Below are 23,249 nucleotides of genomic sequence, written 5' to 3'. Positions count from 1 at the left end.
ACCCACAGGACCATGAACTTTGACTAGCCACTCAGGTCAAAAAGGGGCAAATAATAACATCTGTCCCTGGAATGAACAGCAGATCATAGGCTTTGCCTTATATTCTGCAAACATCTTGAAAAACTCTGTTTATACAATGTGCATGATTGGTAATGTTTTTTCTGTACATGGACATGCTGGGAACACTCCACTAGCTAGGATATTTAGATCTGTGGTATAGCAGCACCTGAAATACGAATCGCTGGTTGTCAACTAGATTTCAGTTTCCCTTGTTGAGTGATGACTAGTCAGCATTTTACTTCGCCAAATGAGGTCTGCTTCATCCTTCTCTAAACTAGTTTATCATCACTGTGAAACAAAGGGAGCACTAATTTCTGTGATCCTCATTCATAATAACTATTACTTTAGAGTGGGATTTTGGCCTTAATTCTGTTCCCATTGATATCAATGGTAAAGCACCCATGGACTTTAATAGGTGCACACCGAGGTCAACTCAAGAATGGTTTTGAAAATCTCCCTTACTTTTTGCACAAGTTTCAAAAGTTTAAGAAAAAAGCAAAAAATTAGGAGATAAATACAGCATCTGGATTTTCATTGTGAAGAGTTTGTTTTGGTAGGGAACTTAGGAAAAGACTTTGAGTGAACTATACTGCAACATGTGCGTGTACCAAATACTTATTATGATCAAGAGACCAAATTCTCTTCATTTCTGATCTAATTAACAATTGAACTCAGGTCTTTCAAGGTAAAAGACAAGTTAGTGCATTAACTGCACTACACAGCCAGTGATTGAGTCTACTTATCTTGCGCTCCTTTCCTCCCTACCCCCCTCTCTCCTCACCCAACCCCATCAAAGATGCCACAAAGTATCTGATTGACATTCCCCATGTCATCAAGTTTATTTTCAGGTGGTGGGGGACAAGCTACAATAGCAGTTGGTCAGCTAAAGCATTTTTCTTCCATTTGTTGTTACTGTTAAAAAGTGCTGAATGATATAAAATTTATCCTTTCAAGTTCATTAGGTTCACCAGGTTAAGTTGTTACAAGTTCTATAGTAACATAATTAAAAGAAAAAGACAGAAGGTAAGGTACAATGCCTTTGGTGTACCTGGTACAAAATAATACATATAAAAATGACAAAAGAAATTCTGCTATAAAGCTTCCCCATCAACTGGTAAACTTTTGTTAGAAACAGATATTAATTAGATAAACAGATAGATTTAAGAATAACTAGAGTGTTTCAAGGTTCCTTTGATCCATATGCTAAAGACAGATCAGTTGCCTTTAATTCACAGATAGGTACATTTCAGCCCTATTTGAATGGACAGTGTTTGAATCAGCTCAGAATTAAGAGTATCTGTTTAAAATCCAGATAGAAAGATTGCATATAATCAAAATGGCATTTTACTCTTCTCGTCTTTGTTTTCTCAACTCCTACAGAGCCTTGTAGTTGATTCAAAACCATTAATGTGCTCTACGTCCTTTTCACAAATCATAAAGTTAAGATTTGTTTTGACCTTGGTCGTAACTAGGTCTTAGGTAACAATTGTGGTTGGCAGTCCCAGCATGGTTGGGAATCTCTGCAGCATTTGGAATATTGCTTTCAGTACATGTTATTCTGTAGCTATGATATGCTAAACTGCTGCAGAACAAATGCAATATGTGCACAGAGTATAATCTTTAGCAGTTAGCATTATTCTACTGCATCAATATAATGCCAGTTAAGAACCAGGTCAAAAGACCAGTTACCACTGGATTTTGTTTACACATTTGTGACTTAAAGAGTTTAAACATCTCATCTAAGGACAAGATTCATTTTTGAAAGATAGTTCATAAATCTTTAAAAATTACTCTCTCTAAAGATTATAAAAGGTTAGTCAAAACTTTTTAATATGAACAATTTGGACAAGCAGAAGTAGTTCTGGTTTTAAAAGGTTATAGCAACAATCACTACAATTGGGACGTAATCCACAAGGATGCCTATAACTGACAGTTTTTATTTCTTCTAAGGATTCTCATTAAAAAGATTTGACTGCTTATGGGCACGTTACCTTTTCCAAGTGACATGCCACTCTTTTTTAATCTGCTGTTGGCGTTCCCCAGAATGTACTGAAGATAACTCTATTTACATTCAAAAATATTTTTTTTTGAAGTATCTTCAGCATAGTGGAAATGGCCATAAATCAGTCAGTGGAAGCCTCCCTAACATAAGTGCAGGACAGCTTTGTTGATCTCTGGGTTTGTCCAGTCATTCCGGATGTCATCTAGGTGATTGTCGAAATCCACAAGGGTTTCGTAGGATTTGCTGTCCAAGAGAGATGCGACAATCCTCTGGGCTTCAGACCAGTCTTCACAATAATCACTAGAATGTAAAATAAATAGGAATTAATAGTTTTCAAGGAAAATGATCTCCACCAGCTCTTTCAATTAAAACATAAGCCATAGCACTATGCAATGTGGCTACAGCTATGGAGGCAGAATACTGACAGTTTTTGTTTTTTATAAGCTAGATGTTATCTCTCAACATTATGAAAATCAGAAACCTTTCAAAGCATGGTCAACTATTGCCTGTTTTCTACTTACAAGGTCATTCTATATTATGTTGTTCGAGTGTAATAAGATAATTTTGCTCTTTATAGCTATTTACACAAAGGAACATCTCTTTATCACAACTTAGATATAAACATATTACTTACAAATGTGGGTCTTTGCATCTCCATTTGTTTTCATGATGCTCATACACATGAATGGCAGGTTCTATGCACTCCATCGTAAATTTAGTGTTATCCACCTGACATGCAACAGAAACAAATCATGTTCTTTCTTTCAAGATCCCAAATAAAGAGATAATATAAAAATGACAGTGTGGTTTTGAACATAATAGCATCTTCCATTCACCTCCATTAATCCATTCAGTGTTTCATCTTGTTGCTGCTTCTGAAGTGCCCATTTTTAAATGGTCTAAAGTGGTTTCTTTTAAACCACCAACATTCCACTGTAGCCCACCATTGCTTTTGCCCCATTGAGAAGGTAAGCCATTACATCATGAAAGGTTTTGGAAGAATACACCTTTACTCTCCCACCACATACACAGAATGCAGCAACTCTCTCCATGACCAAGGAGGGCCAAAAGCAGGCTCTCTTTAGAGCACAGTAACTGCTCTGCTGGGCAAAAGAGGTTGCTTGAATGCCCTGCAAGGGACTCCCCATGGCACTCTGAGGGCTCAGCAAGTTAGTCATTACCATTACTTTATTAACAGAGCCAAGAAATGGGATTTAAACGCTCATAACCAATATTGTGATTATAATCAGAAGAGAGATAAATGAAATTATATACCATTATGAGTGCCGGGTCATTAAAGCCCTCTGCAATCCTGGAGGCTACCTTTTCAGCGACCTGGTTTGGACTACAGAAGAAGGTCAAGTTAATTGTACTATATATTTCAGCTGAAGCCAGTAGGAAATAAGAGCTGAGAAGAGACATGAGAAAAAACAGTGTAGTTGCAAACACGAACAAGATATTAAACTGATACTACACTTGATCTAAATCAGAAGGGTAAGAAAACACTGAATCATCTCCCTTTAGCACATGATCTATATCTTAGCTGCGTTCCAGCAGTAGACATGATATATATTGGTTTTAGTAAGGCTTTTGCTACAGTCACATATAACATTCTCATAAGCAAACGAGGAAAACGTGGTCTAAACAAAATTATTATAAGGTGGGTGGCACAACTGGTTGAAAGACTATACTCAAAAAGTAGTTATCAATGGTTCGCTGTCAAATGGGTAGGGTGTATCTAGCAGAGTCCCACATGGGTTCAATCCTGGATCTGGTACTATTTAATATTTCATTAATGACTTGGATACTGGAGGAGAGAATATGCTTATAATGTTTGCTGATGACACCAAGGTTGGAGGGATTTCAAGCACTTTGGAGGACAGAATTAGAATTCAAAATGACCTTGATAAATTGAAGAATTGGTCTGAATTCAACAAGATTCAATTTAATAAAGATAAGTGCAGAGTATTTCACTTAGGTAGGAAAAATCAAATACACAACTGCAAAATGGGGAATAACTGTCTAGATGGTAATATTGCTGAAAAGGATCTGGGTTATAGTGGATCACAAATTGAATATGAGTCAACACTGAAATGTAATTGTGAAAAAGACTAATATTCTGGGGTGCATTAACTGGACTGTCCTATGTAAGACAAGGGAAGTAACTGCCACACACTATTCGGCACCGGAGGCCTCAGTTGGAGCACTGTTTCCAATTCTGATTGCCACACTTTAGGAAAGAAGTGGACAAACTAGAGAATGTCCAGAGGAGAGCAACAAAAGTGATAAAAGCTTTAGAAAACCTGACCTATGCGGAAAGATTAAAAAAGCTGGGCATGTTTAGACCTGGGGGGCGGGGGCGAAGACTGAGGTAGACCTGATGATATAATAACCCTTCAAATATGTGAAGGGCTGTTATAAAGAAGACAGGGATCAATTGTTTTCTATTTCCACTAAAGGTACAACAAGAAATAATGGGCTTAATCTGCACCAAGAAAGATTTAAATTAATAAGGAAAAACTTTCTAATGATAAGGGTAGGCAAGCTCTGGAATAGGCTTCCAAGGGAAACTGTGGAATCCCCATCACTGGAGGTTTTTAAGAACAAGTTAGACAAACACCTGTCAGGAATGGTCTAGGTTTACTTGGTCCTGCCTCAGAACAGAGGGCTGGACTTGATTTCCTGAGGTCCTTTCCAGACCTACATTTCCATGATTCTATAATTTTTCTGCAGTAAATGCTTACTCAGACTTGGTGTGGATCCAGTAGTTTGCAGCCTCCAAACCTTCCCACCAGATCAATATCATAGTTATCTTTTGCTCCATTTCCAGGAACTTGGAAAAGGAGATTTCTAAATTTGCTCACTAAATCTACATCTAAAACTCATTCAATACCCAGTTCCACTAGTAAGCAAATGTACTGATATTTCTTTAACAAGGTAGTAAAAGGTACAGTCACTGTATGGTGCAAGGGTATCTTGGCAAGCAAATTCATAAATTTAAAGTGAATAAGTGCGTAATATTCCTTCAAATTACCCAAGTGCATGTAAAACACATTCCCCTGGAAGATCTAGAAACCTAAGAGGAGCACATAACTTAGAAATCTTTAATGGATTTACTTTGCTCTAAATGATAAGTCCAGGGCCATGATCCTTAAAACTTCCTTTATGTGTGAAACTTCTGCAACAGATCCTCCTGCATACTAGCTTCCCTTCATTCCTAATATTCCCAATGCACAATTTCTCTGCAGGAACCCGAGTGCATAGCTACATGGAACAAGTAGTATTAAAATAGTATTCAGATGAAAAGTTCACTTTAATGGGATAATTGTGGCTATTTAGGCCGTGGAGGAATTTAACTGTTTTGTAGATTTGCTATTTACTTCTTCTGCCTGCATTTAGAGAGTTACATTGAATAGACCCAGATCTCTCCTCATTGCCTACAGCAATTGCTGCTTTTCTCCCTTCAGGTCACTTTGGAATTGAGTTCTGTCGTCTTGTATTTGCCACTCCTTTAGCCTTAGTGGAGAAAATCTGATCGCAGCTGAATTTACCCAAAATAAAGCTGTGCTGCGTGCAGACAGGTGTGTGCGCGTTTCAGTTTAGTTGGTCCAAAATACCTCTGGAAGTCTTAAAATGTCCCAGACTGTGCTCTTATCAGACGAATGCATCACAACTTAAAAAGTGACAGATGCATCACCACCTGAGAAAAGCAGTTCTGCAGACCACCTGAAAATCCTCCACAGACTATAGTAATATATATATATATAAAAAGGAAGTGTATATAGACAAACTGATATATGAAGTATGGTATTTTTCAGTAGATTCAGTCTTCATTGTGAGTTTACAAACTCTAAAAGGCAGAGGCACATTTGTGTAAGAAGGACTTAACCCCTTATCTATAAATATTACGGTGGTGTCTGGAGGCACTGATCAAGTCGTTGTACATATACAGAGAGAGTCTCTGCTGAGGAGTTCCTTAAATGCCTTATCTTATATTTCCGGCTGGTCTTATGGCAATGTGAAAGTCAACAGCAACATCTCCAAAAATTCATAGCGTCTCTAGCAAGCCATATGCTGAAGCATACATAGTATTAAAGTATTGTGAAAGTAAATCCCCCCCACTCCATTTTGTTATAATTAGTAGATTCCAAAGAAAATCTGCTTGCGCCTAAATCATTACTGATCAAATGGGAAACCCTCTGAACTCCTCTGACAGCTTCTGAGACATGAGAATTTTTATTTGGAGATATCCCTCAAGACCAGAAGAAATTTTACTCCAACAAAATGGCTTGAATACATTAAAATGTTTTACTGAGAACAAGATGTTAATATTGATTTAAAATGAAAGCATTTATGTCCTCAAATTAGTCTTAATACTGGATAAGCTTAATGATTTAAACATGGGAAGAAAAAAATATTCAATATACATGTGTAAACTTAAAATATTGTCCCTTAGGATGGCTTTTATTGGTTATTTAATGAGCTGAATTAATGAGATGGAAAATATAGACTTACTCAGTTTTAAGATAAGGCATACATTTCAGATGCATTTGAGTGTGATTTTAAAGCTTTTCCCCAGAATACTATTTGCTGAACTAAAGAGCCTAAGTAACTTGGTATTAATCTACAGCAATGACACACAAAGCGGACAACAAATCCACTGTGTCACTACCGTATCTCAAAAAGCATAGTGTTTCTGACAGGACTGCAAATAAAATTTGCAGTCTAGTGGTTTTCATTTTTGCATCAGTATAGCTAGACCAACACAAACCCCCAATGTGTAGATGTATTGCACTAATGTACAAGTTACAAATCACACAATTTAAGTCACCTCTGGTACTGGCAAAGTGTGTCTACAACATTAGGCGCTTCCACCACTATGACTACATATCAGTATAGTTATACTGACGCAAATTTCCTGGGTCTAGATAAGCCCTAAGTGGGTCTTAGTTGTAAAATATTTACAGTGGACTTTACTTTTAAAAAAGAATTAACACATGACCGTTAAAATTCTATAATTAATTTACAGTGAGGGCATGTTGGGTAAAATTTACAAAAACAGCATGAGTGAATTAGAAGCCTAAATAGTTCCATTTTCAGAAGTGCATTAAGTCCCACATACTTTCAATGGAATTCGGACTCCTAAATAACTGATGGTTTTGAAAATTTTACAACTTGTTATTAAAGAGTAATCTTGGGGAAAGTGATGAGTAAGAAATCACGTCTGTGCTCTACTTACATGGTGTACCATTGCAAGATAATTCCATGACTAGGTAGCAAAGAGCTTCATAAAAAATTAAAGGCAACTAAATAATCTGATAGAGATTAAATCATTTCAAAATGAGTTCCCAAAAAATCTATAGATTCATGAATCGATCTGTGAATTCTAGAGATTTCCCTGATAATCTGCCAGTTAAATTGATTAGCAAGCACTGAAACATCCAGCGATTCTATAACATCTGCAATATAGGAGTAATTCTGGGAGACGACACAAAAGACATTTCACAGATATCTAACAGTATTAAGGAAACAAGGTGAAACCACATGACAGTTGTCAAAGTTAAAAACATTCACAGATTATACGTGCAATTATTTTTGTTGGCATAATATAAAGTGCAGCAAGAGAGAGTAAACAGGAGGAGATATTGCGTCGACACACCTGGCATCTTTCACACGCTCGTTAGCCTGATAATATCCAGCTATCACGTAACTATTCTCTTTGCACCACGAATCAATCTGAAAGAGTAAACAAAACAATTGTGAGTCCAGAAAATCACACTAAACTACCAAAAAGTATATATCTTTCCTGAGGCTAAGATGGCAATTGAAACCTTATAACATTTTAGCCAATTGCTAACGAAGTTAACCAAATGCTAATATACTTAACCACAACACAGGAAGAAACACAAGTTTTAGGGAAAAGATATATAAAACATTAATGAAATTAAGTTGAACAAGAAGATATTTGAATTGTGATGTACAGCCTGAAATTCAAAGAACAGCATATGTTCTGGAGTGCTTGAGTAACCACTGGCATAACATTTTAGGTCTTACTAGCTATTTTCTGTTAGTGTTTAGTTGGCAACGGGAAGTAGAGCAACATACAGGATGCGAGACTATACCCCATTTCACAAGACAGTTGCATCCATTTTGCTCAAAATAGTAGAAGTTCGCATAGTGTTAAAATGTATACATTTTTGTATTATATAATGTTTTCTTTAAAAAGCAACTGATGCCTTAAATTTAAGAACTGAAAGATATGACAAAAAATTCTGACCATTGTCTCATTCTTCCAAATCACATCAGTTTCTAGGGGGATCTGCATTAACACAAGATTTTTTCTTAATAGTTTACCTGTGAGGGTAATTAAACATTAGAACAATTTACCAAGGGATGTTGGGTGGATTTTCCATTGCTTAGTCTTTAAATCAAGATAGAATGCCTTTCTAAAAATGTGTTTTGCAGCTGCGCTACAGCATAAGCTTGATGCAGGAATTACTGGGTTAAATTCTATGGCCTGTGTTATACCGGAGGTCAGACTAGATCCGTGGTTCTCAGCTAGGGGTACATGTATCCCTAGGGGTACGCAGAGGTGTTCCGGGGGTACATCAACTCATCTAGATATTTGCCTAGTCTTACAACAGGCTACAGAAAAAGCACTAGTGAAGTCAGTACAAATTAAAATTTCATACAGTGACTTGTTTATACTGTTCTATATATTATACACTGAAATGTAATCACAATATTTATATTCCAATTGATTTATTTTATAATTATATGGTAAAATGAGAAAGGAAGCAATTTTTCAGTACTAGTGTGCTGTGACACTTTTGTATTTTTATGTCTGATTTTGTAAGCAAGTTGTTTTTAAGTGAGGTGGAGCTTAGGCGTATGCAAGACAAATCAGACTACTGAAAGGGGCACAGTAGTCTGGAAAGGTTGAGAGTCACTGGACTAGATGATCATAAGGGTCCCTTGTTCTATGAATAAGACTTCACATATGCAAATACTTTAACAAAAAAAAAAACTATGAAAGCTTATATAGTTTTTTGAATGAAAGGACAAATTCAGACCTGGTGTAAAGCAGGAAAAAAATATCTGGAAAACAATGGATATGGTCTGAATTTAGTCCATTATCCGTTGTTTTGAAAATACACATCTACCATTCCTGTTGCTCATAATTAAGAGTATCAGGCCAGGATAATCCAGAAATTTGGAAGGTGGAGAAAACAGCTAGTGCTTCCCTCCCCAGGTACTATGCATTTTAAAAAACCCAAACAGACTGATTAAAATGGATTCCAAAATGTATTTGATGTTGAACTTTGGCATCCTGTAAATCAGAACAATTTCATATTTAGTACAATAATTACAGTATTTAACTGTCTAAGCAGAAGAAAGCCATGCGAATAATCCCTCATCCACAGGGGATGACACGGATTTATATGTTTTATTAAAATGTCATCTTCTGGCATTGAAACAGCAGTTGGCCCTTAACTGGAGCAATTATAAACCCCATTTCAAGGGTTTATGATTTCAGTTTTAATTGCTAGTGGGCTGAAACCCTGGCACTAACGCCAACAACCCTGACACAAATTTACTTTAAAAAGGAAAACTGTCAATTTAAAAATTACGTTTGTCTGTTTTCAGTAGCATACACAGTAAAAATGTCAATTTCAAACAAGTGTAACTTTTAAGTTGACAGTTTCCTTTTCACTCAGTGAAAAAACTTTTTCTGTAAACAAAGATTGTTAACTTTTTGAATTTAACAGCAATTTCGCTCGAATTACACTAGCACTTTTCCTTACATTTCACATTGTAGCAATACCACCAATGGTAACCCCAGCATCAACTGGCCACTGATGTTTCTATTCCTGTCATCTAACCCTGATCAGAGCAGGTCAACGTGAGACAAGTGATAAAAATAACAATACCCAGCTCTTATATAGTGCTTTTCACCTGTGGATGTCAAAGTGCTTTACAAAGGTAAAAATGCCAGTGGCCAGTATACCCAAGGGGCAGATCCTCAGCTTGTGTAAACTGTCACAGCTCCACTGAGGTCAGCTTACTCTAGCAGAGGCTCTCCCCCCAGAGCTTCAATCACTGCTACCAAAAGTGGAGCTGCATCCACACTGATGCAACCATGGAGGATTTTGAAAGATTTGCAAGTATAGATAAGGCCTGAGTATACAGGCAGTGTCACTTTTGCTCATGTATAACCAGGCAGTGGACAGCAACTGCACTACATCAGGAAAGAGAGTTTTTTAAGTGTGGTTGTAAAACTACAACGACCGGCTGGGGGAGCCAAAGGCAGTACCTAAAACTTTTCGTAACTTGCTTTTTAAAAAGGACTTCATTTCAAATTGAGAACAAATGTGCAAATTAAGAATCGTGCAAATTTATTCCTTTCAATCCTTTTGCTGAAAAAGCCTGGTAAACACTATGAATGTTTCCATTAAAGCTGTTGTGCCCACAGAAGCTGCTGGCTTGGTACATGTTCCTTTCCCCATGTGTACTTTGAAACTGAGCTATGACATCATTTCAGGGGTCATTTGATATCAATAGGATTTTTTTTTCATATTACTTTAATAATCATTTTTAGAACTTTTTTAAAATGGACAAGGCTGGCACTGAAAATGTACCCTCTAAACTAAGGATTAGATTTGGAAAATATTAACTCAATTTGATGCTCATGCATAACTCAGAAATCAATGGGAGTTTTTGTTCATTAAGTGTCTGATCCTAAAAATCCTCATTCACATAAGCAGTCCATTCACCTCCAGGGTAATGATTACTCACCCAAGGAAGAGTTTATAGTAATAGGCCCTGAAGGGGAAAAAAAAAATAATACATCCCCTCATTAAATTCAACCAATGCTGCAAGACGCTTTGGATATCTAGGAGTTTCTGGAAAAGGACATCAACTTTAACTGCGTGAATTTTATTGACTTGTTCACTTAAGATGGCTCCTTAACTCAGAATTTTCCTTGTATTCATATTGTTACATTACATGCAAAACAGCCTCCATTTTAAAAGCCACAACAATCCAGTTACTATGAGCTGTTACATAAATACTTAGCCTTTGTACAAATAGAGAGAGAGACACACACTCTGGGCTCTTGATAAGTTTTTAAAAATTGACAAGTATTGTAATTTGCAACCCATCTTCATGAACTTTATAATTAGGGCTTGCAAAAATTGATTAATTGTGGGAAAGACAGGGATTTTATGACTTTACTTTTAAAATCAATGTCCAAATACAAATAAGAAGTAGTGAAAAGGCAATAAATTGAGGATTTTAAGGTTTCTTAAATTACATAATGTACTAATATTTCAATTCTTTAGCTGTGTAAGAAACAGAAGAAAAGATTAAGACCCAGATCTTGTAATGAGCTTCACATGTGGACCCATTAAGGATCAGGGTCCCAATTTGGATTTAAAAAAAATTCTTCCATGTCCAGGGTACCTTTTTACATAGTTGAATCATTCTGTAATTGTGCTGTGTCCCAATTTTTCCCAGATCTCAAAATAAAAAATATAAACACCACAACGTCTAGCACAGCAGTCTCCAAGCATGTTTGCAGGTTTGGGGCTTTAATCTGTGAAGCTCTTGGTGTTTTGTGTTTTTAAAAAATCTTGGAAGCTACTTGCCCACATAGGACCCCGACTGGAGTCAGCTGTGTTCTATGGGACTGCAGCAGTCCCTCTGCATGCCACACATTGTAGGATCAGGATCTAAGGAAACAAGGCCCCCTTCCTAACAGTTTAGAATTTTAACTCCGGAAAAACAATGCTTCTGATACAGGCCAAACACTGAAACGCTCCACTGCACTTGGGAGATTGACACACGCTAAGGCAGTGGTCCCCAAATTTGTTATATTGCACCCCACCCCCATTACTTGTAACGTAATCTGTCTGTACTCCCGCAGGTGCTGGGGCCAGAATCAGAGCTGCGACTTGGGCTAGGAGTGGAGCTGGGGCTGGAGCAGAGCTTCTCCCACCAACATAGCTTTTGTCACTCGCAACTGATGGGAGAGCTCTTCACCAGAGCATAGAGAATCTTCACCCCATGAGCTGCAGCGATGCACTTTTATCGGTGCCGCTGAAGAGCTGTACGTATAGACGTAGTCTGACGTACTTATATCGCAATCTGTATGAATTGAGTACTTACCTATACCTTAAACCAATTAATCACTGGAAATGAATAAATATACAAACTATCACCTAGTTCAGCTCGTCTAGACAGAGCTGGTGTTTCTCAAAAGGCTACTGCCCTTCGTTTTGTCTAAATTTTGCTGTTTCAGGCTCCAGTAACTAGACATTCTACGACTGTGTCCAGTCATTTTAAAAAACTAAGAGACATCATCTCTTACCACAGGCTCAGCTTTCAAATTTGGCGGCTTGCAGCTAAGCATCTAAGGCCTCAATCATGGAGCTCTGAGTGAGAGGACCCTTATACCCACATGGAACCACACTGAAGTCAGTCGGCTTCTACACAGAGACAAGGACCTGCCCTTATGTATCAGCTTGCAGGACTGGGCCAAAATCTGTGTATTTAGGTATCTTAAAATCCACGTCTGGGCACCCATGTTTGAAAGCTGAGCCTTATTTTGTTTCTTAAGCATTGTCACATCTTTTGCTTATCGACATTAATACTTCATTTATATTTTACGATGACTAATATAACTTCAAGAGGTACACATTTAATATAATGAGAGCCCCACGTTATACATCAGTCCTAAAATTTTAGCTCAGTATATTCCAGTGCAACACAAACAATATAATGTGGGACACTCACATCAAAGTAGCAGGCAATCTTGAAAGTCACAATTTCAGCTTGTTTTAGACTGGTGATGCCTGAGCAAAAGTTCCTTAAAGCTAGTCATGGTGGGTGTCAGTCTGCTTGCAGCCACGTTATTCACAGACCTGAAGGCTAACCTCCTACATAACACAGGCCAGAGAATTTCACTCAGTAATTCCCTGGATCAAGCCCAGAACTTGTGCTTGAGCAAAATCATATGTTTTAAAAAGACATCCAATCTTGAGTTAAAGACATTATGAACACCACATATCTTAAAAAATACAGTATAACATTTTATACTGTACTTCAATAGCATCTTTCATCCAAGGAGCTCAGGACCCTTTAAAAACACAAATGAATTTAAAGTTCACCCATCTGAAGAAGGGTTAAACCAGGTCCTGTCTACATAAAGAAATTCACACAAATGTGACTATATTGGCATGTTACTGGATTAAATCACAGTGCACTGCTGTGGTATAATCCCTATTTTGCACTGGTGCACCATATATACATTAGGGGTTTGCTTTGGCATAACTACACCAATAGCGTTATACCAGTGGAACTTTCCTTAATGTAGAAAAGTTTTGAGTTACCCAGCGTATCACAGCAAATCCATGGCAGATGCAGAAAGAGGACCCTCATCTCCTGTCCAAATCCTGTGCTCTACCCACATCAGACTATATGTAAACATGTATTTCTGTCTTGACTAAGAAAAACTGGTGCATTTTTAGAAAGAAATGCTTTTTTAAGGTAACATGATTAAACTGGAAGTCATTGAAGTCAATTTAAAAGGCTTCAAAAAGGGATTGGATATTTATATGGATATCTAGAATAGCTGAATTTATAATTCACAAGAATAGATCTGGGAAGGAATATTAAAACTTGTGCTTCAGGGTTGAAGCCAATTTCTGTTAGAGACCAGGATAACACATAATATGGGAGCAAATTATCCCAAACATGCCTACTGTGAGGTTCCCATTCCTTCCTCTGTAGCATCTGGTACTGGCCACTGTGAGACAGGACACTGGACTAGATGGACCTTGGGTCTGATCCAGTCTGGTAATTCCTATGAGCTGTGTGTCATCATCAGAAGCAATCTCCCCACTGACCAGGACACACCAACTCAAAGCAGCACTGGACCCTGCCAGAACAACAGATGCAAAACCTGCAGACATATCCTCACTGGTACAATGATCAACACCCACCCACAATACATCTTTCAAGATCCATGGGTCTCACACATGCCTATCACAACATGTGGTGTACCTCATCCAGTGCACTAAATGCTTCAATAACAACTATGTGGGTGAAATGAGACAATCAATACATTCTCAAATGAACTCACACAGAAAAATGATAAAAGACAAAAACACCACATCACCATTTCACGAAACTATCACTCTATATCTGACCTCTCATTCTCAGAGGAAATCTACACATCATCTTCAAAGGACAAGCCTGGGGACTTAAATTCATAACTTTTCTTGACACTAAGAACCATGGACTGAATAGAGACATTGGATTTATGGTTTATTACAAACAGTCTATAACCCACTAACCCCTCCCCATAGCATTGGCCATGTCACCTTGAATGTTCCCTTGCAATGTGTGTTAACTACTTACGTAGTATTTATTTATTTCACCTTGTATTTAGTTGTGACACTTTGGGTATGTTTACACAATAAAGAAAAACCTGCAGCTAGCCCATGCCAGCCGACTCAGGCTGTGGTGTTGTTTCATTGCTGTGTAGACTTCCAGGCTCAGGCTGGAACACCAGAGGTTTTTCTTTGCTGTGTAGACATACTCTCCGAGTACAGTTCCCAGACCTGAAGAAGAGCACTGTGTAAACTTGAAAGCTTGTCTCTCACCAACAGAACTTGGTCCAATAAAAGATATTACCTCACCCACCTTGTCTCCCTAAGAATTACCCACCTTGACTTAAAATACCATTTGTAGCATGTAAGCAAAGTTTAACGCCTGTTTACAACATGACTAGGTAACACGATTTAAAAGGTGTTACATTTGATGCTAAGTGGTGTTTCAAGTCACGTTAGCTAACACCATTTAAAAAAGCCTAGGTTTTTTTCTAGTCTCGGAGGCAGACCTTGGCTACATAAGAAAGTTAGACCTGTAAAAGCAAAGCTGTGAATTTAAACCAATCTAGTTATATTTGTATAACCTGCTGTGTGGGAATTCTTATTTCAGTATAAGAGTGCCCTTTTCAGTTTAGTTTATATCACTTTGGAAGGGGTAAACAGGAATCAGTGTGTCCACTTGGGGAATTATGCGGATATAATTATGCCCCTATACCCGTCAACTTCCTCTTACAGAGAGGATCACTAAGTCTACACTAGCAAAACAGGAGCTGTACTTTTCAGCTGGGGCAGTTTTCACCAGCGAAAAACGGTAGTGCAGACAGTGTAGAGCATCTGTTTGCATGAACCCTTGCTTTTCCAGGGCTCAGTCTACAAGCTCTTCTGCGAGGCAGAGTCTGCATCTCCCTCTCGGCCATTACATGCCACTCAGGGCCCTTTTTGTTTTGGGGCCATTCCGTGGGTCTCTGCGGTACAGCTGTGTCTGCCTGTGCGGGCGCACGTGCGAGTCTTCCCCCTTTCAGCTTTGTCTGAGGGGGCCTTTCCGCGCCTGGCCTCTATCCCTAGCCCGTCCACTGATCTGACGCGCGACCTCGGGGGGCGGAGGGGGGCGTTTCCCCACCTGCCTAGCGCTCTAGGGGAGCCGTGAGGGCGCTGACGATGGGCCCAGTGCTACTCTCGCTCCTTACCAGCGTCAGCGCCACCTCCAGCATGGGGGCCAGGGCCAGGGTGCCGTGGAAGAGGGGGACGCAGTCCACGAAGAGGGTGCGGGGCTGCGGCTGCCCGTGGGGCTGCTGGTCCTTGCGGGGCGGGGGCGGCTGCTTCTCGGCCACCAGCAGCCCGTTGACGGCGCAGTGCGGGTACTTGGCTCCGTGCAGCACCATCTTGCAGTAGGCCTGGGTGGTCAGCTTCATCCTGGGGCGCCCTGCTCCGTCGCGGGGGCCGGCCCCCAGCTCCGCCCGCCTCGCCTCGCCTCGCCTCACGGCGCGGCGGGGGGCACCATAGGCGGCGGAGACGCTGGGGCTGCCCCGCCGGGCCGCGTGAGGCTCCTCCGGGCGGCCCCCGAGAGGCCAGCTCCCGCCTCCGTCCTCCGCACGCGACGCCCTCGCGCTCCCCGCCGGCGGCCGCAAAGCGCCGCCCGGCGCTGTCGCAAAGCGCCCCCCGGGGACGCGAAGGGGAGGGAGTCCTCCGACGTCCCACTCTGCACCGCGGCGCGGCTCTCTCTATTTCCCTCCAACCGCCTCGCGCTCCGCCGCTATCCCGGCGGGCCGTGCGCCAGAGCGTTTCCGCTTCGCCTCTCTCTCGTCTCCGGCTCGGCAGCCGCGTAGAGGACGGTCGCCAGGTCGTTGGCAGGGGCGAGCGAGACAGGCCTTAGGGCGGGTCAGGCTCCGTCTCTGTGGAAAGCGGGGGGCACTGGTGGGGGAGGAGGGTCCGCCCGGAGCTATCCCTGTGGGGGGGAGGGGGCATCCCGGGGCGGGAGGGAGGGAGGGAGGGAGGGGAGCGCGGTGGCGGGAGGCCCCTTCTCCCCCCCCCCCCGGTGTTTCTGTTTCCTTGGCTGCACCGCATACGTCTTGTCCCGCTGCACAAGCCCCTGCGGCCTCCGCCTCCCGCTTCCCTCGGGCGCGCCCCGCCCACCCCTGCGGGTAGGGAGCAGCCGGCTCCCCGTGCGCTGGCGGGCCTTGCACGCCGCTGGCTCGGCAGGGGGGGTCGAGTCAGTGGCCGAGTGGCGCTGAAGAGCCAGGCCTGTGGGAGGCCGGGCCCGGGAGATCGAGCTGGGTGCTCAGCCCTAATCAAGTGGGGGTGAGGTCCCTACCAGGAGGAGATGATTTAATGACTGAAAGCTGATCAGTGCTGGACAGGACCCAGAATACAGACCGTCCGTGCTCCAGAGAGCTTCGTGCTAGACTGGAGAGGTCGTGCTAATTTATTGGCTTCTCAGTGCTCCCATCACTGTAGTGTCTGAGCATTTTGGAAACGTGAATGAATTTTTGTTTGGGATGCTTCTGGTGGGTAGGGTACAAACACAGAGATTGTAACTTACTAAAGTTGCAGTCTGAGTCGTAGTCAGACATAGAATCCATGTTTATTTTAGTCCTAGATCAATGTTTCTAAATCAGTGGATTTTAGCTCTCCCCCCACGCCCCTGGGAAGTCCCAAAAGGCACAGGGGGGAGTGGTGTTGGAGAGCGTTGAAAATTCTATAACAATAATGCAAAGACAAGCTAGCTCCTCCACTTCCCCATACACCGTTACTTTTCAAGGTCATGTATTTTGTCAGCCTCTTGTAACACACACAGATTATATAGTCATATTATAATTGATACTTTATTTACTCTTTTATAGTAAATGTAAGGAAGTCCTGACAACTTTTAATAAGGACTCACCACATGAAGAGGTTGAGAAATCTGGCCTGAACCAATGCCTTTAATTATACAGTATTTGGGATTCATTGGGAAGCGCTGAATAAGGTGTCTAGGATTTTTCTAAATGTATTGATCTTACTGATTTGTCAAGATATCTTCATCACATTCTCCTCAAAATGTTAAAGAAAACAAATTTGCCTACAGAATTGAAACCCCAAAACAGCAGCATCTTGGTAGTGCAAATAATTATTTTTAAGTGGTTTTAGTAACATGGGCAAAATATATTAAATACTCATCTTCACAATAATCATTGGCATTGTGTCTTGTTTGAATGCTTGTTCCACTGTCAATCAAAATCTAGTTTTTCTGTTGCTAGTAGGCCTTGTAATGACTCCATGCACAAAAGGCTAGGGTATATTTCACAACTATTGAAATAAGAATCTTAATTATTTGTAACTTCCCCTTCCAAGATTGCATCTGAAATCTCTTTCCTTCTTATCACCCCTTCTGCCCTGGTCTGTTGAAAGGTCATGAAAGCGTTGAGGGGGTTTGGGCAATTGTGATTTCTTCGGAGAAGAAGCCTGGAAAAAAACACATCGGTCTTCAAGTACATTGTTATATTCTAGTAGATGGAGAACAGCATTCTTCCAATTGTATCTATGAATTTGACATCTTTTAACTGGTAATTTTCTATTTTTTCTCCCCTTAGAATGTTGGCGTCTAGGGCATTTAGCCTAATTGGCAAGCGTGCCATTTCCACCTCCATCTGCTTGAGAGGACATGGTAGGTAACTTGTTTAATTTTAAATATGACCGCAGAAGAAACTTAACATTTTAGGTGCCTCTTCTTAAATCACCCAGTATGAGCAGCTTTAAACTTTGTAAAAACAAGCGTTCTAAAGCCCAAGCTAATCACTGGTACAAATAGCAAAGACTGAAAGTCCTCTCAACAGGAGAAGCTGTTTTTTTAAATGAAGTGTTTGGAAGCACTTCACAAGAGGATCACAGAATTGCATTTAAAGAATTTTTGTAACAATGGCCATTAAAAATGCAATTTATCCTCTCTTAATGTTCTTATATGCTGAGCAATATGAAATTTCTCTAAAAACTTGAGTTAAAAGTACACTGAGATCTGTAATTGTTCTGAATTCAGACGTAGCTCTGCTATAATAGCAATTTCTATGAGAGCCAAATGTGGTTTGTTGGCAGCACACCGTTATTTGGGAATATTCTTTTTTTTTTTGGTTGGTAATTTGGTACTTTAAGGATATTCTTTATTGACCCAGCACCCAGGCTGGGCATTTCAAACTCAAGTGTGTTTGGAGAGGATGGGACATTATGCAAATATCAAGCAGTGACTGTGAAAACAAGGCAGCAAAAACCAAATCAAGGAGCGGTGACGCACTCTGATTTAAAATTTATCTACACTAAGGATTTGTCTATACTGGCAACGTTAAAGTGCTGTCACGGCAGCGCTTTAATGTGGCTTGTGTAGTTGCGGCAGAGCGCTGGGAGAGGCCACAGCGGTTTTTTCACAACCCTGAGCGAGAAAGTTGCAGCGCTGTAAAGTGCCAGTGTAGACAAGCCCTAAAAATACTACATCAGCACAGCTGCACCTGAATTCTTCTGTCAACCTAGTGCTGTCTACACAGGGATTTAAATTGGCTTAGCAACATCAGGGATGTGGATTTTTCACACCCCTGACAGATCTAAAGTGACCTAATTTGCTAATGTAGACCAGGCTTTACTTGTCCAGTAGCTGATGATCTGTGCCATCACCAGTAGATGGCATCACAGAACTACAATAGCCTTAGAGCGATATTGGATTAATAGAACCTAGACAGGGTAATCTTATGAAATTGTATAGGAAAATATAACTTGAGTGCTTTCTAAATATTTAAAGGAAGATTGTCAACTTTAAATAGAGTAAAATTTTGGGAGGGAAAAAATAGTTGAAATTAGTTTCAGGTATTACAAGTTCCTTTGAGACCCTTTGCCAATTTTTGTAGTCTGAAAATATTTACTAATGGGTATTTAAAAAAATAAATAAATCTCTCCTTTGATGCTGTGATACACACACAGTACACAAATTGGATAAAGAATTACTCTTTTAATCTTTAAATTATAGTAATCTTACGTGTTTCTTATAACAACAGTAGTTGAAAAAAAATCAGACAGAAGCATTTCTCCCCTTTAAAACTTCTTACTTGGCTTTTTTTTTTTTTTTTTAAAAACCATAGAAGTTCAGGTATGCTCTCTTGGTACTTTTGGATTCTGCACATGTGTACATTTGACTCTCTTATCTCTTAAGCAGGTGTTGCGAAAGTGGAAGACTTCAGTCTTCCAGGTTACACTGATCGTCGTGACATTCCTCTTCCTCAACTGGAATACGTAAGGAATTTATCTGCTGAGCAGAAAGCCCTGAAAGAAAAGGAAAAGGCATCATGGAGTGCCCTCTCTACTGATGAGAAGGTTGGATGTAGGTACTCGGGGCACTGGAAAAATAAAATACAACCCTACTGCTGAGGATGATGTAATCTGTTCTGTTGTGCATACAGTATTGATGGACATCTCTCAGGAAACAGATGAACAAAGAAGGAAACCTCCAGCTCTCTAGTCTTAAGACCTGATCCTGGAAATGGATCTGTGTGGGTGGAGACTCTTGGGTCAGTTTGGAGTCCCATTGAAGTAATTGGAACTCCTCTGTTGGCAAAAGCCCTCTTCTCCCCTCTCTTCCCCCCCTCCCCAAATCTGATTGCAGTATCAGTCATCTATTATAGCAATCTGAGTCCTGATTGTCTCAAAGGCTTGCCTTTTTTAACTCCCCGTGGTACACACTGATGCCTTAAACTCATTGTTAAAGGCCCTATGGTAGTTTGTATAAAGCTAACTCTGTTAGCAAATAGTGATGTAGATGCTGTGTCTTGGGGTTACTTGAATCACCCTGCAAGTTCTCTCCTTCACTTTGGGGTGTCCCAACTGATAGCTGTTCTTAAGAACGGCAAAGTAAATGCTCATTTTTGATTCCCAACTTAAGCTGTAATGAGTTTAGGCTGTATGCTATGGTCAAGGACCTCAAGCTGTGCATGTTGCCCTACTGCTTACTCTGGTTTTCTGAGAATCCTCCTGCTCTCCTTAGAGCTTTAGAAGCTTCTGCTTCTTCCCCTGTCCTCCTCCTTTCTACTTTACACCCATTTTTCAGCTACCATCTGTATGTCCGAATCCTTCAGGTGGAGGGGTCACTGCTGAGCAGTCAAAGGCACTTTTTAACTCCTGCAGGCTTAAGTTGCTGGCTGAAGGAGAGGGAAGCTGGTGAAACCCAGGTTTCACACTGGGTAGTGGAGAACATTTAACACCTCCCAACTCCCCTGCTTATGTAATTAGAAAAGCTGAGTTTGATTATATGATTCTTTATTCTGTGATGGGGAAACAGCTGGGAATATAATTTGTTTTCGCTTGTTGCTAACAGCAGCTGATATTAATTGCAAAGTATACTGCACAGAACGGAAATATTTGCGTACTTTTAGTCTGTGATTAATAAAGTATTAAACCTTAACATTATTGGCTAAAGCTCAGACTTAGACACACAGTCATCTAGAGTTGCAGGTGAAACTGTATCTTTATACCAGTCTGTTGTGTTGAGGTATCTAGTGAGGGTTCCCAACATCTTGGGATCTATGTACAATGTGTACTGTCCTATCCTCTTTGCCAGTGGCATGAGTCTTACGCCACTTCACCATTGTAAGGTGTAATATGTTTGTCTTTCTGAAGCTTCTCTACATATAATAAATTATATTTTTCAAGATACCTTAAACATGGATGAAACTAAGACTCTTTAGCAGAGTAGAAATAGCCTTTTAAAAAACCTCAAATGCAATTCAGCCCCCAGAGTAGCTGCAAGACAATTCCTGTTAAAACAGAAGAACTATGCATGGAGTCAGGAGATGTGGATTTTATTCCTGATAGTGTCACTCACTCTGTGACCTTGGGTAAGATCATACAATCACTACAGTGCCTTGACTTTCCCATGTACAAGTGAAGCTGAAAATAGTGTCTGAACTCAGAGGTGTGATGAAGCTTAATGTGTGTAGAGTGCCATGAGATCTTTGTGTGGAAGATGGTCTAGAACTGAAAAGCTGTTATAACTTCTGTGCAATCTAGAACTGCTCTATAAATTAGTGTCCTCTCTCTATATATACCCTATGCATGCACAGGGATTTCAGCCACTTCTGTGCCAAGCTGAGTGATTCATACTGTTTGTTTGAAAAGGGGGATTAAAATAGATATGGCACAGCTGAATTCCACTATCTGTAAACTTGTGGAGAAAATAAGCGATTAAAAAATATTCCAAAAACCTAATAGACTCAAACAAATGTACTGTAGTTTCTGTAAGATGTATGTTCAGTCTCAGGAGCCATGTGCTAGTTGTTAAAACTCAGGGGAGAAGTCTTTTGTGCAGCTTACAAATAATGCAGTAAAAAAGATTGATGCTCTCTCCTTTTCAGTGTATCGTATCAAATTCTGTGAGACCTTCGCTGAAATGAATAGGGGATCAAATGAGTGGAAGACTGTTAGTGGTGGTGTGCTCTTCTTCCTTGGCTTCACTGCCTTAATTGTCATTTGGCAAAGACTGTATGGTAAGTAAACAACATGTTCTTAATTCTTACACACTAGCTCATACCTATTTTCAATTTAAAATTTTTTTTCCTACCGTAAACTGTGCTTAGAACTCCAAATCTTGCATGATGCTGATAGACACTGATTCAGGAAATGCTGAAACCTTAAGCCATACTGGTTTCTACAAGGTTCTTTCCTATCCGCTTTAAGCAGGTAACTAACTTAACCATCCAGGAATCTTAATCAGATGTGTTTGGGGAAATCGTATTAGTGTACCAGTGATCACACAGCTTCCCCTTCCTCCTTCAAAACACAGTCCGCACGTAGTAGAATCAAAACTCATCCCCTTCTGAGAGTTTGGCTTTATTTACAAGAAAACTAAGAACCATAAAGCAGACTCCAGCCCAAGCCTTCTCAGCATGCTTGGCTGCTCCTAGGGTTCCTCTAACCCTCAGAACTGCCCAGCTCAGATCCTTTCTCTCAAAGATAGCCACTTTTGCTCTCCATCACAGAGAGCAGTTAACTGAACCACCCACAACAGTGAGTTGGCAGGACTCCTCTTGCATCTCCCTGCTGTCCTGACATCTGGCTAACAAGGTGAAGTACAGGAGAAGGTTGCCCCTTCTTACAGCATCCGCGCCAATCAACAAATCAGTAACTGGACATTTAGAATTCATGCAGGAAACTAAATAGATTTTATGGGACTTATTCACTGGGTGGGTATTTTAGTGTGCATTATCAGCTTTGAGTTGATAAAAGTGCATTTTTCATGAGATCAAATAGATGGCATTGAACATCGTTGTGTCACAATAAAATCCCAACTGAATTTTGAATTTCAGTTTATGGTCCTGTTCCTCACACCTTCTCTGAGGAATGGGTGGCTATGCAGACCAAGAGAATGCTGGACATGAGAGTTAACCCAGTCGAGGGCTTCTCGGCCAAATGGGACTACGACAAGAACGAATGGAAGAAGTAAAATCACTCCTGGGATCACTGGACCTGCTGTCCACTTGAATTTTAAATGATTCCATTACCTACATGTGACCTCACTGCTTATGTACTGGAACAAACTCCATTTAAATGATAATAAATGTCTGGTTTACTTGAAAGTTTCTTGTATTGATCTTAAATGCTTTCAGTTGTGTAGGCTGTAATGATTAGTACAATTTTCTAAGGGGCAAAGTCTTTCTAAGTACTACTGAATTGTCGTGGATTGATGGCACAGCATTACAGGTTCAGTAAAAGGGAATGATACACCCGTGTGCCCAGTTATTTTTAATTTAGGGGGTCTTATTTTATCAGAGAATAACTCCAAAATT

General features: G+C 40.3%; 2 protein-coding genes across 7 annotated transcripts; one reads left to right on the top strand and one right to left on the bottom strand.

Annotated features, from left to right (window-relative positions):
* Positions 1-869: 869 nt before the first annotated feature.
* Positions 870-16,077, bottom strand: EMC8 (ER membrane protein complex subunit 8). Its single transcript, XM_084644841.1, has 5 exons — positions 15,642-16,077; positions 7,722-7,798; positions 3,338-3,407; positions 2,697-2,791; positions 870-2,362 (listed from the first exon to the last, which is right to left on the bottom strand). The coding sequence occupies exons 1-5, from the start codon at positions 15,864-15,866 to the stop codon at positions 2,203-2,205; spliced, it is 627 nt and encodes a 208-aa protein (XP_084500967.1). The 5' UTR covers positions 15,867-16,077; the 3' UTR covers positions 870-2,202.
* Positions 16,078-16,164: 87 nt separating this feature from the next.
* On the top strand, positions 16,165-23,039 carry COX4I1 (cytochrome c oxidase subunit 4I1). Of its 6 annotated transcripts, none has more exons than XM_084644846.1 (5): positions 16,165-16,294; positions 18,024-18,097; positions 19,628-19,792; positions 21,819-21,950; positions 22,770-23,039. In XM_084644846.1, the coding sequence occupies exons 2-5, from the start codon at positions 18,025-18,027 to the stop codon at positions 22,904-22,906; spliced, it is 507 nt and encodes a 168-aa protein (XP_084500972.1). In that variant the 5' UTR covers positions 16,165-16,294; position 18,024; the 3' UTR covers positions 22,907-23,039. The 6 variants fall into 6 exon arrangements, with proteins under 6 accessions (XP_084500972.1, XP_084500969.1, XP_084500971.1 ...); XM_084644843.1 differs by having other exon boundaries at positions 19,625-19,792; XM_084644845.1 differs by having other exon boundaries at positions 16,175-16,332.
* The last annotated feature ends 210 nt before the right edge of the window (positions 23,040-23,249 follow it).

Source organism: Lepidochelys olivacea (assembly GCF_965140295.1).
Source record: "Lepidochelys olivacea isolate rLepOli2 genome assembly, chromosome: 12".
Lineage (NCBI taxonomy): Eukaryota > Metazoa > Chordata > Testudines > Cheloniidae > Lepidochelys > Lepidochelys olivacea.
The sequence above is the reverse complement of the archived record's forward strand: the minus strand, read 5'-3'. Positions and strand labels throughout refer to the sequence as shown.